Genomic DNA, 14,369 nt, shown 5'->3' with positions numbered 1-14,369 from the left:
ATTACAAAAGTTATTGCACTTTTTTTTGTTAGAGAAAAATATGAAGGTAGAAAAGGTGATCGTTGCGATAAATTCGTAGGCCTTAAAAATACAGTCACGTTTCGATCAGTAACTGACACAACAAATACATAAGAGTCGAATCGAAGATTACATTTAAAATAATTGCATGGGAATCTTTTTCTTACTGAAATTCCACAAGACCAGACGATTGTATTATGTCTTAAAAGCACAATTATTATTTTAGTACTTTAAGCCAAATTTCGCCAAAAGTGAGAAGTAATTTTAATTATTTGGTCCTTCAAACCGGATTTTTCAATAATCGATTATCAACAATATTACACGAAACACTCATGACTTTGTGCGGCATTAATCTCTTATATATTTGTCGGTGGTGTGCTTCTATTAAACATCTACGAAGGGTATTAGGCGCTAGTGGTCTGACTATTGAGTACGTCGTGGCTGCCATAAAAGGAGGTGAACGTGGTGTTTGTACTGTGGCTCAAGGGGAAAGTATCGTTGCTGTTTAGGGTTCCAAAAGCGGAGAGGATCTCGTGATTTGTGCGTTCGGGGCTGTCGGTTATCATATGTTCGGGCAACTGACATTCGGATCTAGAAAAAAAAATTTTCCTCCTAGTGTACGATAATAGACACGAGTTTAGTAAGAAAACCGGTAAAACGTTTCGGATAATTGAAATTAGCACTCACCCCCTAGAATTGTTCATTTCGCTGATGTGGTGCGACGGCAGGTTTTGTGGAGCCACAGGGGTCTGCTTTATGGCGTAAATATAAACGCCGGTCATCGAGAGTGTATAGGATAGAAAATATAAGGCGTGGAACTGGAAAAATAAGTTGTTGGTTATATTTCACTGGAAATTCTTCCATACCTACCTTGTAATTAAAAAGAAGTATTCCTACGATTAGTGTATAAAAATTCCCCGATAACAAGGACAAATGTAAGGCTGTCGTGCCCATATTCAACAAAAACACGGAGGAGAAGGTGCAAAACATGAATTGACATGCCGAGAACGAAGACAACAGGGCGCTAGAATTCCTCCAAGTTGACGTAATTAACGTCTGCTTCTCCAAGAGCAACCTGAAAAACGGCAAATATCGGTTCAACTCGTAAACTCTGATACCAAAACACTTACATCTGTACGCCACTTACTATGCTGCCGAACAGTCCTAACAAACCTAAATATTCAACGATGTCGGTATTTTTAACTGACAATTCCTGTAAAACAGTCACGATAGCAAACAGTACTGCCCCTCCTAGGCACAGCATATCTCCTACTAGCTGATTTTTACCTAAAACATGAGTCCCTTTAAAATCGTTCTCCAAAAAATCGTTCGTTACATTAAAACAAGAAAAATTACCACCTCAGTTTAAGTCCCTGTAGTATCTTACGGCTAAAAATAAACGATATTGTGTTACGAAAGAAAACGGAAAGCAATATGTGAATATTTTGCGTATTGTTTTTGTTTAACTAAAACATGCAGTGTCCGCTATGACAGAATGGCAGAAACCTATGTACCATCAATCTTGGTGTCTTCAATGTTAGCCCACACGAGACACCCGACCCCCATGAGGCATACAGAGACAGCGATAATATGCACCATGCGGTAGCGCACACCAAGCACCAGGCAGCTCAATGCCAACGCTACGGGGATGGCCACACAACCGAGCAGCTGAAAGCCATCAAAATAAAATTAAAGTTCGATCGAATATAAGCAAGCGCTAACCTGGATGCTTGTTAGAGTTGTAAATTGATGGGCAGTGCTTAAAAGGGTATTAGCTTGAACATCTATTAAGCAAAGTAGTAAATAGCGCCACCCTCTAGCTTTTATTATCGATATCAGGCCTTTGTCACCCCTGCGGAAGGCCAACCAACTTGTGTATATCGCACACAGGAACATGTAGTGAGGGAAAGATTGCCCTGTTGGCAAAACACTGGTGGTGGTTGTATTTATGTAATGAGACAGGGTGTTTAAAGCACATAGAACGAGAGAAAGGAACTGCCCCAGTATAATGTTTTGCCAGACATGCCTGAAAATATATAACAATAAAGAAAATTGTACTAGAGGTGAATAAAAATGTTTACCATTTTCCCAGCTCTGAGAGATTGATTCCTATTTTATCACAAAAATCAACAGCATCTCCCATTATTCATTAAAAAATTTAAAATGCTACATCTGCAGTGACATATAGAAGGGCGGGGCACCCTTCAAAATTACCCCATTCTTCCATTTACCCCGTTTAAAATATCCGCGCACGCGTTAGCAATTTTCTATCCAAGTTTTCTTCTTTATCTACATCTTGCTATGTTCTTCATTATTACTGGAAACTTCAGCATCTAATTTATAAATTTAAGGATACATTATTATACTGTTAAATTCTTAAATCTTAAACAAACCATTTTAGCATATTTTTCGCAGTGCAAATTTTTATTGACTCTTGCTGCCATCTGTTGATTTTGTGAAAAAATAATAGAAAATAATATTTTTCTTTTTTAAATTTGAATTTTAACAATTATGTTTCTTTTAAATACAAAGTTAATTCTAAAGTTGTATTATCTTTATATTGTAATGCAATAGCAGGAAAAATAATATTTTTGTGAACACAGCGACATTTAAACTTTACAGTTTCCTAATGTACTTGCTACCTTGGCACCTGTCACTTGAGAATGCTTGTGATTGTGAATGTCAAATAATTACAAATAAACGAAGTGTAGTACATTAAATAACAAGGAATCAGGGTAAAACGTGAAAAGTAATGTTTTAAAATGGTAGAACCTATTTTCGATTACCAATTTCGATTAATTTTAATTGGCGACAGCACAGTGGGAAAAAGTTCTTTGTTGAAATACTTCACTGATGGAAAATTCGCTGAGGTAAGGATTCGTCATCCATGGTTTATTTATAAAAAGTACTAAGTACGAAGTTTAATTTGACTTTTATTTTCAGTTATCAGATCCCACTGTCGGAGTAGATTTCTTCGCTAGGCTAATAGAAGTTAAAGACGGCACTCGAATAAAACTGCAGCTATGGGACACAGCAGGACAGGAAAGGTTTCGTTCCATAACCAAATCTTACTATAGAAACTCTGTCGGTGCTCTTCTAGTATATGATATCTGCAATCGCGCTAGCTTTGAACACATACCTCTCTGGATGTCAGAGGCCAGAAGGCATATCGAACCTCACAGGCCTGTATTTGCTCTAGTAGGCTGTAAGTTAGACTTAGTGAGTAATGGTGGGCAAAGAGAAGTCTCTAGGGAGGAAGCGAAAGCCTTTGCTGACCAACACGGACTGTTCCATGTCGAGACTTCTGCAAAGAATGGTATGAATGTAGAGGAAGCTTTTCGATCTGTGACACAAGAGGTCTACAATAGGATTCAGACTGGGGAATACAAAGTAGAAGATGGCTGGGATGGCATTAAAACTGGATTTGCTCGACCTAACGGGTTAGACTTTAATTTAGTAGAAGCAGAGCCTGCCAAATCGTCCTGTTGCTAGACCGAGTCGGGGAAGTGGTGCAATTATATAAATAACTATAAATAAGGTATGTACATACATTATGTATAAGTCGTTTAAAATATAATAGAGATGGATGTAGATTTCACTTTTATAATACATATAAGTACTGATTTTTTTAGAGATTATTTTTAGAAATTGGTTAAATGAAAGTTATAAATATGTAATGGGGAGAATAGTTACGAGGAAGAAAGGAATTTCACACATTTATGTGATAGTATTTAAAGTGTTATTAGTACAAACATCAATTTGCTGTAGGCTTATAATTCTTTTATATTAAAGAATTTACACTTGAACAATCTAGACACGCCAGAGCATTTGTTACTTTTTCTTTCTGCTTGCATATCATTTTTTGTAGAATAAATGTAAGTATTTAAATACAGCTTGAAGTAGTTTGTACTTCTTTTTATCATCAGTTAATAATTACGAAAGTAACGATTATTTTATTAATGCTATACGCAACAGAGAGAAAAGATAATCAAATAGTGAGTGGCTCTAATTTTCTAAACACAATTTAATTTATTGCAAATAAGTGCTGTAAATATTTTAGAATCGGTGAAGTAACCCTTAATATCCCGAAACATTACTCACTTTATTATTTTTTAATTATTCGTCATGATACAGAATAGACATCATAAAGAGAATTTTCAATTTGTTGACTTGAGGATTCGATTTGCAATTTTTTAAACGAAGTACATATTTATAAATGATTATTTTCATTAGTCTAGTGCGAAATGTAGAAAACTATTATTTCTCCTTAAAAAAATATTACCAATAGGTAATGAACCAAATTTTTTAGCCAAATGCCTTTTAAGCTAAATATGGATAGTACCTTTTCAGTAATTTAGTCTTACCGAAAATGTATCCCAATTATATCAAATTAGTAATGTCTTTAACCTATTAACTTTATATTTTTATTTATTTATGACTAATATGGTAGATGTAATTTTTACATCTTTCCGCCGTTGAACACTGCATTTCAAAGGCATTTCTTATTGAACCAAACCTTGGAAAAAGTAAAAACGTATTGTCAATTAATTTTTCTAGTGAATGTTTAAAAGTTTTAACCAATACGTATTAATACACTGAAAAGACTTGTCTTTGGCAGCAAACTATTTTTTTAACATAGAAAATGTCTAAGTATCACTGACTAAAGTGTGCCAAAAATTTGGTTCATCTGTTAAAACCTCAAGGAAGACAACATTAAATAAGTAAAGAAGATATCAGTGGTTGTAATTCAGTAAAGAATGAATTAATCAAATCAAAGATCTTCATTACGTTTTACCTTTGTGATAATTTCTCGTATGTTGTTTTGCTCTGAGGAAGTGTGTTATTTAAGCCCTAATACCCCTATCTTACCATAATATGGTTCTATTTTATACCTATAATAATCTATCTAGTCTTGGAATGTTCAATAATGTTGCGGAGGTTGTTTTTAAATATTTAATTTTGTATTATATTGTTCGATTCAGCACTGATTGGTTAATAAAAATTTAAATATGGCCTAACGGTTTCCTTACACCCAAACACTTCCTTAAAATAGGCGTGTTATCCTTATTTTATCATAATCTCTTGACAGTTTTATCAGTAAAAGTCAATTCATTTGTAAAAACAGTCATTTTTTGTAATACATCAAATTTATAAGTAATAAAAAAACTTTTATCTACGTTAGACAATATCGCGCAATATTTTTATATTTAATTTAACCTTAAGCATTAAGAATAAGAATATTTAGGTACGTCAAATTTTTTAAATTAAAAAATTTGTCATTCTTAGTGTGCCGAATTTTCTGGGGTGAATTTAATACACAATACGATTTTCAATGTTTTATTAAAATTTAACTAAACAAAATCATATAAACTATTACAAATTTATAAATAAATAAGTCATATATTAAAAATAACATTACAGTGATAAAACTCCTTTAGCAATTACCTACATCATACACCCTTATTGTTTGCTTAAGTCACCATCGAGATGTGTGGATATTTACATTTTACAACATATAGAACATCGTGTGTGAGTTGTTCCAAGTATGATAAATTAATTTAGACATGAATCTTAATACGTTATAGCTTAGGGATAGAATATATCCTGGGTATAGCAGGTTCGTAGTCTGTGTTGTACGTTTGGGCCCTAATGAACGCGTCTTTATCGATGGGTTCCGGATAGACTGAAGCGTTACCTAAAAAGAAATAGTAAATATATATATGTGGGTGTCAGCACTTGCCTAAATTTGAACTAAATGGGTATAAAAGTACTTTAGTCCAGTTACTCAGGGTTTTTACGTCCGAATTCTTTATAACTAAACCGATTGATGTGAAATTTTGACTGAATGTGGGGAATGCCTCAAGGAACAAAACTTATATAGTGCCGTAGTGTGCTTTTGCCCTAGGGGTGGTTCCCATCCCTTCTTGGGGGTGGAAATTTTTACGCCCAAAATAACCACAGGGATCAATAGAGGAGTCAATTTTAAGTAACAAATGTTATATAAAGTTTTTTGGATAATCCAATACTTTCCGAGTAATTCGTCATTGAAAATGTTGATTTTTTATTTAAAAAGTGCTTGTTTTCGGACAGTTTTTTGCAAATAACTCTGAAACCATTGGATTTAACGAAAAAGTTGTAATGAACAAAAAGAAAGGTAATAAAAAAACAAATCTAATGACATTATTTTCTTTTTCTCTAATTGCAATGTAAACCGAGTATGGATATTTAGACATTATTATATGTTAGCTAAAAACTAAATTGGAACTAGTTAACGTTAAATAACACCAAAACCATAAATATTAGGGAAAAAACTATTTGAACCTTTTTTAAAGTACTTTGAAAAACCTTTAAAATGAGCTGTTTTAAAAGTCTTTAAAATAAAAATTAACGGAAATATGATCGAAATAACATGATAATCTCATTTTTTTAAGAAAAAATTAATAAACAAATCAGTGTCTTTGGCGACAGAATTAAAATTAAATGCAATCCATTTACAGATTTCTTCATTTATGTTCTAAGAATATGTTCTCAGTCTGTGGCTCACTTACAAAGCATAATTTTGAAAAAAACTTAATTTTTGAAAATGTTAATTTTTCAAATTTTTGAAAAAAAATCGATTTTTACTCAAACTTAAAAAATAAAGGGTGTACGAAAAAAATATAAGAGTAAAAAAAACTGCTTTATTTTTGGTGAAGATTTTGCTTAATTTTTTTATTCCTCTAAAATTAATATTAATTGAGATATCGCCATTTTAAGTTATCATATGAATGAGAGAACCACCCTTTTCGAGCCCTTTAAAGCCTTTCAAACTTAAAAATGAAGGGCTTAAAAAAGATCAACTCAATAGTTCACGTAGCCCTTACAATTCCCTGCAAAATGAGCCATTGTGCGATTAAAAACCTTAAAAAGTAAGTTATCGGCAAAAAAATAAACACGTGTATAGGTGATAATTTTAGGAAAAAACAAGAATTTTGAACATTTAGATCTTTTTTATATACATCGGAAAGTCCCCATGGTTGATCGGCCGTTACATGAGAGCAATAAAGTAAGTCATAGAAATCCGTGCGATAGAGAAAGATGGCTATAATGAAGGCGTCTAATAGTCACCGCCCATTTCGCCCTTCCACAAATAAGAAGTGGATCTTATTTGTGGCGAAATGTATATACTTATTTAGTAATATACACATGTATATTTGAATAAACCAGTACTATACTATATTATAGTAAGGGAATAAATGTTTATTTAATACGAATGCACATTTAAAATGTTTCTACTCTTTCAATAATATTTTTTCATTTTATTTTCAAAAGAAGGGGTATTTTTCACGGGTTGAAAAGTTGCAATCGATAAAAAAGATTTTTTAGTCAAGAAATCAATTTTAATTTGATAAAAATGCATGATTAAAACATTTCAAGTTGAAAAAAAATTTTTTATATTATTTTCATTCAAAGGGGTGGTTTTTAAAGGTTTTTCTGGGTTGAAAATTCGGGATACATTAAGTTTCATGTTAGATAGCATACGAAATTACTCATACTGCACAAATAAAAAATATTTGATTACATAAAATGCTGAAATTTGTATTTTTTCTTTTTTTTCCAATAAGGGGTGGTTTTCACCCCTTAGGAACAAAAGGTACACCTAGCGCATATATTAGTTTTGAAGTTGGGGGAAGATGAGCCTAATTCTAAATTTTGAGAAAAATCAAATCAGTTATAAAAAATTCAGAGGTATTACTATATTTTCAGCTACAGTAACTGGGCTACTTGTTTAGTCTACAATTTATAATAAAACTACAAGTTTGGGTACTGGCGTTGGATGATTATGGACTTTTTAATCGTCTTTGTTCTAACTTAACGTATTTGTGTGTTAAGTGGATAAAACTAACATATTTATTTATATACATATATCATAAAAAATACATTGCACATGGATTTACAGATCAGGATATGGGAAAATCGTAGGAAGGGAGGGATCATACTCAGTTTTATACAACTGGGCACGGATAAATGACTCTTTTACTTCTGGTTCGGGGTGTATAGTAGCGTCGCCTATAAAAATAACAGGAAAAATGTTAGGATTGGATCGGAATTGTTTTCACTACATTTTTTGTATAAAATTGTCACCCAAATTTACCTTTTTTGTAAGAATATTCAACGAGTCTGGTAGCGATCTTGATGGAGCATTCAATGATCTTAGATATAGGTGGATATATGCTCCCTTGATCCAAATCTTCTTCGGTCACCAGGTTACTCAAAGCCTAGAAAAAATTTCTAAGGTGCATCCACAATTTCGTTAAAGAAATAAAGTTTTACCTCTGCCGCGATGAGGAAGTGATCCTCTCCGATAGTTCGGATTCCCGCGCAAATAGCGCCTAGACCGACTCCTGGGAAAATGTAAGAATTGTTTCCTTGGCCGGGGTGGAATGTTTTTCCATTTACTGTCACGGGCTCGAAGGGGCTGCCACTTGCGAAAATAACCGTACCCTGTAATAGAATACTTTGTGTAAAGAAGGCTGCAAGATAGTCCAATCAAATTACATTTCGAGAAAAACAAATTGTTACCTGGACTTTTATAAGTGGAAATGGTAAAAGGGCTTATAATAAACCTAAAAAAAATAAATGCTTGAGCAGGGGCGTCGGAGGGTTGATTTGGGGGTTGAAAAGTTACGAAAAATTGTATTATTGGGATTTCTGGCGAAAGTTGATGTCAAACAAAAATGTATTCAATACAAAAGTTGTAGATCATGCAAAAATCTACAATTTTTGTAGAGGTCACTTTTTAATATAACCTGAAAATTTCCAAGAAAAATGGAAAAAACAGTTTTTTTCTGATTTTTCCTTTTTATTTCTCATTTCCGCAAAAATAATTTAATTTTGACGAAACTTGGTGAAAATATACCTTTCTCAGTCTTAAATAACCTCAAATATTTTTAGATAAAAAAATCAAGAAGTTTCTGAGATTTTCATTTTTTTCGGCCTGAAACACTTCTTTTTAAAAGAAAAATTCTACTTAAAAAAATCATCGTACAGAGTTCTGCTGGTAATCATTTTTTTCGTTTTGACATACACTTTTTGGTGAAATAAAAAATCTGTAATCACAGTTCAAAAACATGCTCAAAAATGCAAAAACAATAAAAAATGACTTGCAACAATGAATTTTTTAGTTATTGTTGATAATTTGTTTAAATTTAAAAACATTCAAAAACTGATTACACCATTCAATTCTACGGAAAAAAATTTAAAAATCATTGTTTGACCCAAAACTTTATTTTTGTACAGTATTACTATAAACATCTAAGTCGAATTACAAATGCACAAATGATAAATTATCTCAGGATTTAAATTTAAACATTAAAAAATTCATTGCTGCAAGTCATTTTTTACTGTTTTGCATTTTTAAGCATGTTTTTGAACTGTGATTACAAATTTTTTTATTTCACCAAAAAGTATATGTCAAAACGAAAAAAATGATTACCGGCAGAACTCTGTACGATGATTTTTTTAAGTAGAATTTTTCTTTGATAAAAAAGTGTTTCAGGCCGAAAAAAATGAATATCAGAAACTTCTTGATTTTTTAATCTAAAAAAATGAGGTTATTTAAGACAGAGAAAGGTATACTTTCACCAAGTTTCATCAAAATGAAATTATTTTTGCGGAAATGAGAAATAAAAAACAAAAAATCAGAAAAAAGCCTGTTTTTCGCATTTTTCTCGGAAATTTTGAGGTTATGTTAAAAAATGACTTCTACAAAAGTTGTAGATTTTTGCAAGATCTACAACTTTTGTATTAGATACTTTTTTGTTTGACGTCAACTTTCGCCAGAAATCCCAATGATACAATTTTTAATAACTTTTCAACCCCCCAAATCTACCTTCCGCCGACCCTGCTCACGCATTTTTTTTTTTTTTTTCGTTTATTATAAGCCCCTTTACCATTTCCACTTATAAATGTCCAGGTAACAATTTTCTTTTTTTTTCCCCTCTAAATGAGTTATTTTGATCGGTTTAAGAGAGTATATGTTAGGCCAGTAACAATATTATTTGAACAAAATTAATACAATCTTGTAAAAGTCATTTTTTTAGGCTAGCAATGCAAAATTCTCGATAACTTATATTTGGAGAATATCATGAAATTTTATAATGCCTATAGAGAAATAAAAGCTGCATTTGCATGGAATTTTGTTGAAAAATAAGTGCAAATGGAAAAAGGGAGGGTTATAATACCCCCCAAACTTATTTTTATGTACACTATTGTAGTTCACATATTTAATGTTTCTTTTGACTTTTTGTACTACTTATCTTTTACTTCTTGTTCACCTTTGCAAAATTTATATTTGTATGTCAACGGCTGGACCTACATTTTTTTAATACTGTATATTTTCCCTTCTGTATCATTTCCATCAACTTACATTGGTAACTGTGTAGGCTTGCTCAGCGGTGCACTCTGCCTTATTCGTAGGATTACTCAAAGCGAAAATAACAGGTCGAGGGTTATTCTTAGCCATCTCTTGCAAAATCTCCGTAGTAAAGGCGCCACCGATCGCAGCCGCTCCGATCAGAATGGACGGCTTGATGGTCTTCACCACATCAGTCAGAGTTTTTACAGGCGCGTGTGGGTGCGCGTACAGAGCCTTATTTTCGGATATCCCACCTTCCGGTCTGTCCTTAACAATCAAACCTTTAGAGTCCACCATCCAAATCTTAGACCTAGCGTCCGCTTCAGAAGTTCCCTCAGCCATCATGGCCATCACACTCAGTTGAGCTATGCCCAGATTGGCTTCGCCAGCTCCTTGGAACACCAGGACGTTATCAGATAGTCTCTTCTTGGTGATCCGGAGAGAAGCTAGAAGACCAGAAACGGCTACGCTAGCGGTGCCCTGGATGTCGTCGTTGAATGTGCAGTAACTGTGGCGGTATTTCTCCAGGAAACGGAAAGCATTCGCATTCCCGAAGTCCTCGAATTGGATGAGGCAATTCTGGCCGAATCTTGTGACTACCGCTTGCATGAATTCGTCTATTAAGTCGTCGTATTCCTGGCCCCGGACCCTGTTCTGTCTTAAGCCAATGTACAAGGGGTCCTTCAAGTGTTTTTCGTTATTGGTCCCTACGTCAATGGTGATAGGGAGGCATTGGTGAGGCTTGATACCCGCCAGGGCTGTGTATAGCGACAGTTTACCGATGGGGATGCCCATACCGCACGCTCCTTGGTCCCCAAGACCAAGGATACGCTCGCCATCAGTCACTACAATGACTCGGACGTCGCTTTCAGGCCTGGAAAGACAATTTTGATGATTTAAAATAAACAAACACTAAAATTAAAACTTACCAATTTTTCAGAACATCGTAAACATGTCCTTTATCATAAATCGTGATAAATAAGCCCCTTGGGCGTCTGTAGATGAGACCAAAATTCTGGCAAGCCAAACCTACTACTGGAGTATAGACCAAAGGCATGATCTCCTTAACATATTTACGTACAAAGCTGTAGAATAGCTTTTCATTGCGATCCTAAAAGCAAAATAATGGGGGTTAATTTTCACTCAAGTTTTGAATCGGTTTGCAATACTCACAAGAAGTCCCGTTAAATAAATATATTTGTTGAGTTTATCGTCCAGTCTGTCGAGGTTCGCTTTGCAATGATCAAGTTGCTCGTCTTGCGACTTCACCGTAGGCGGTAGGAGGCCATGGATACCAAGAATCTGACGTTCTTCGAATGTGAAAGCCATACCCTGCAAGAAAGGAGCTTGCTTAGTTTCACTCGTCAAAAAGAAGTAATTCGCGAAAAATAAAATTTTTATTAATCAAATGTCGGATTTTTGTAGTGAAAATGGTTATGGATACCTTAAAAGACGAAGTATAACACTTTGCAATTACAAATAAACAGAACTGAAATAATTTTAGACTGTAAAATCAAATAGGCCTATAAAATGTAATTGTTTGTCAACCACGGGCCTATCGTCTTTTGTTTTTGAGATACTCAAATCAAATTTTAACCACCTTTTCCAGAAATGCATTGAAATTTGATACAGATCAGTTTTTTGAGGTGTCAAATGCGTTACTATTAGTTTTTGACCATTGACATTCTTTACAATTTTTTTGATCTCCTAGATCTTCCACTATACAGATCTTAAAAAAATATAGTACTTTTTACTTATAGGGCTACGTTAGCATCACGAGTTTTAAAATAAAATGACCAAAAATAAGCTGTATCGCCATTTTTAACATTAATTATTAAAGAGAGAGCTGTAATAGGTTTCATCGTATTCTTGAATGAAACATTTTTTATAGATAGGTAAATAGATAGATTATACTAAAATTTATGTTCATTTTCAAACAATTTTAAGAGAAACGAAAAAACAAAGCTCTGTGGTCGTAGGTACATTTAATTTCAAACATTTAATCAATCTGTACACACATATCCATCCACGCATACTTATGCTGATGATAACGGATGTTAAAGTTACTCAACGATTTAGAAATGTCGAAAAAAGTCCGCGGAAAGTAACCTCTGGAAAGGTTATTACCGCAAGGACGAATATACAGTACGAATAAATATATCGTTAGAACGAGCCTATTTTTACATGTTTATTTACGCTGCTGCGTGTTATTTTGTGTTTGTTCATGGTTTATTTTCTTTACAAATAACTTTGTTTACCCCGCCGAGAAAAACTAATACCGACTATTTTGTAAACATGACTATTTTTATTTTTATTTTTTCAAAATCAAACGTTGCAGACCATCCGGCTTCTGCATCACCTCATCCACTATCAAAGACAAAACAAATTATGATATCGTTGTTTGATTAAAATGTTTATATTCCTCAAACAGAAAATCGCTAGTTCAACAGACCGAATAATAAACAAGCGGCGTGTAATCTTTTATACGGGCGTTATGTAACCTTGCACATTGTTTAAATGTAATTGAATCTGACCCCAAGCGACACAGAATGATGATGCGACTAAACGCTTATCTTGCTCCCGTTTCTATTATCAAAGTGTAGGTGCGGTTATTTTAAATTGCAATTTCGCGTTAATGATAAAGGTAGACATCTGTTCAAAGACTAGATTTAGCACGTTGTCGATTCAAGTAAAACGAATTGCAATTTAAAAGATGTACCTACTTTGAAACAAATTCGGTTGGAGTGGAGATGTTGGTCATTTTTCCAAGTAATCCTTTTCAATCAGTTAAGTTATAAACTTTTCCTTTATCGTTTCCAATCTCGTTACCTAGCAATTGTACTTAGATTCGTGGTTCTGATAGTATTCGAAAGTAGACTTATCCATGTCTTATAGCTGTTTTACATCGACAATTTATTCATGAATAAATTGACGAAGTTCTTCATGAATTAATTCACGAATTTATTGGTAAACAGTGTGGTTTTACACTGCTACAGACTGTCAAGTTTTTTGACGTATGAGTCAGTTCTACCAATGAATCAAAGAAGCAAATAAATTTCAAAAATGTCACCTTTCCACTCATAATTCTAGTGATACAACAGCGGTACCGTTTTGACACATATTATATAAATATTAGTTTTTGTAAGTAAACAATGCAAAACTAGTACGACGTCACACAATTATTTACATTCCAATTAGAGATGGGCTAAACTGCATATTTTGCGGAGCAGTGACACCTGCTACTGCTCCGGCAACAGAGCAGTGACAAATAGCTGCGATTTTTCGGAACAGCTCCTGGTAGCGCGCGCATACATTCCTACCGTGATAATATGTTCCCTTATTTTCGCGTCAAAGTTCATAAATCGACACTTGTCGTGCTTAATAGCGGCTAGCGTTAGGGAATAGGGATACTTTCGTCATGCGCTGTTTTTGAAGCATGTGCCAACTTTCGTAGATTTACCTCAATTTGTTATTTCGCTTTTGCATTATTTATTTGAATTTGATATAGCGTTATCTGTTATTTTGTCCTAAGTTACTATTGATAAACTTTTATTACAAATAAAATTGGACATGGATAAACGAAGAAAATCTTTCCTGTGGAATTTATTTTTACCAACGCATGAAAGTAAAGCTTGTTGTAATATATGCAAGCAAAATATTTGTTATAAATCTTCAATCACCAATTTAAAAAGACACATAGAACAACGACATCCTACAATGAGTACAGTGCCACATATTCAAAATTTTTTCGCGAGTGCAACAAAAACAAATGAAGAACAGTCGCATGTTTTTTGCTTAGTCTAAGTTTTAAGTGATTTTGTAAACAAAAACTTTTAAAATATTTGTAGAGCAGCAACCAGCAATACACGCATTGCTCTAGTCGCTGAAATACAATGTCTTTAAATCAAACGCGACTGTATTATATGTTTAGTGTGTGACACTGTGACTAATTCAA

The 14,369-nt window shown here is 33.6% G+C and overlaps 3 protein-coding genes across 6 annotated transcripts in view; 1 reads left to right on the top strand and 2 right to left on the bottom strand.

The window, feature by feature from the left end:
- Positions 1–57: 57 nt before the first annotated feature.
- LOC108910316 (solute carrier family 35 member F2-like) lies at positions 58–2,203 on the bottom strand. Its single transcript, XM_018714884.2, has 7 exons — positions 2,100–2,203; positions 1,741–2,044; positions 1,533–1,686; positions 1,149–1,305; positions 889–1,093; positions 706–836; positions 58–609 (listed from the first exon to the last, which is right to left on the bottom strand). The coding sequence occupies exons 1-7, from the start codon at positions 2,159–2,161 to the stop codon at positions 423–425; spliced, it is 1,200 nt and encodes a 399-aa protein (XP_018570400.1). The 5' UTR covers positions 2,162–2,203; the 3' UTR covers positions 58–422.
- A 463-nt stretch (positions 2,204–2,666) lies between these two features.
- LOC108910418 (ras-related protein Rab-39B) lies at positions 2,667–5,031 on the top strand. 3 transcript variants are annotated; one of them, XM_018715025.1, is made up of 3 exons: positions 2,667–2,888; positions 2,962–3,556; positions 3,664–5,031. In XM_018715025.1, the coding sequence occupies exons 1-2, from the start codon at positions 2,781–2,783 to the stop codon at positions 3,508–3,510; spliced, it is 657 nt and encodes a 218-aa protein (XP_018570541.1). In that variant the 5' UTR covers positions 2,667–2,780; the 3' UTR covers positions 3,511–3,556; positions 3,664–5,031. The 3 variants fall into 3 exon arrangements, with proteins under 3 accessions (XP_018570541.1, XP_018570533.1, XP_018570525.1); XM_018715017.1 differs by having other exon boundaries at positions 3,651–5,031; XM_018715009.1 differs by having other exon boundaries at positions 2,962–5,031.
- A 337-nt stretch (positions 5,032–5,368) lies between these two features.
- The window catches only part of LOC108910325 (NADP-dependent malic enzyme), a 33,078-nt gene continuing 24,077 nt past the window's right edge, over positions 5,369–14,369 (bottom strand). The window contains exons 3-8 of one of the 2 annotated variants that reach the window (XM_018714897.2): positions 11,588–11,746; positions 11,344–11,525; positions 10,427–11,288; positions 8,332–8,502; positions 8,153–8,276; positions 5,369–5,713 (exon numbers count right to left, since the gene is read on the bottom strand). In XM_018714897.2, the coding sequence (XP_018570413.1) occupies positions 5,598–5,713; positions 8,153–8,276; positions 8,332–8,502; positions 10,427–11,288; positions 11,344–11,525; positions 11,588–11,746 (1,614 nt within the window). In that variant the 3' untranslated portion in view covers positions 5,369–5,597. The remainder of the gene's footprint in view (positions 5,714–8,152; positions 8,277–8,331; positions 8,503–10,426; positions 11,289–11,343; positions 11,526–11,587; positions 11,747–14,369) is intronic. The other variant, XM_018714903.1, reaches the window with a different exon arrangement.

The sequence above is a fragment of the Anoplophora glabripennis genome, unplaced genomic scaffold (genome assembly GCF_000390285.2).
Source record: "Anoplophora glabripennis isolate ALB-LARVAE unplaced genomic scaffold, Agla_2.0 scaffold27, whole genome shotgun sequence".
Taxonomy (NCBI): Eukaryota; Metazoa; Arthropoda; class Insecta; order Coleoptera; family Cerambycidae; genus Anoplophora; species Anoplophora glabripennis.
Note: the sequence above shows the minus strand (reverse complement) of the source record. Positions and strands in the feature narration are given on the sequence as shown.

Coding starts and splice junctions, on each gene's coding strand:
- LOC108910316 (XM_018714884.2), bottom strand. CDS start 2,161: ATGGGAGATGCTGTTGATTTTTGTGATAAAATAGGAATCAATCTCTCA. Junction 1,306..1,532: donor TGAAGACACCAAGATTGATG/GTACATAGGTTT, acceptor CTCATGTTTTAG/GTAAAAATCAGCTAGTAGGA. Junction 837..888: donor TACTTCTTTTTAATTACAAG/GTAGGTATGGAA, acceptor TTATTTTTCCAG/TTCCACGCCTTATATTTTCT.
- LOC108910418 (XM_018715025.1), top strand. CDS start 2,781: ATGGTAGAACCTATTTTCGATTACCAATTTCGATTAATTTTAATTGGC. Junction 2,889..2,961: donor CTGATGGAAAATTCGCTGAG/GTAAGGATTCGT, acceptor TTTTATTTTCAG/TTATCAGATCCCACTGTCGG.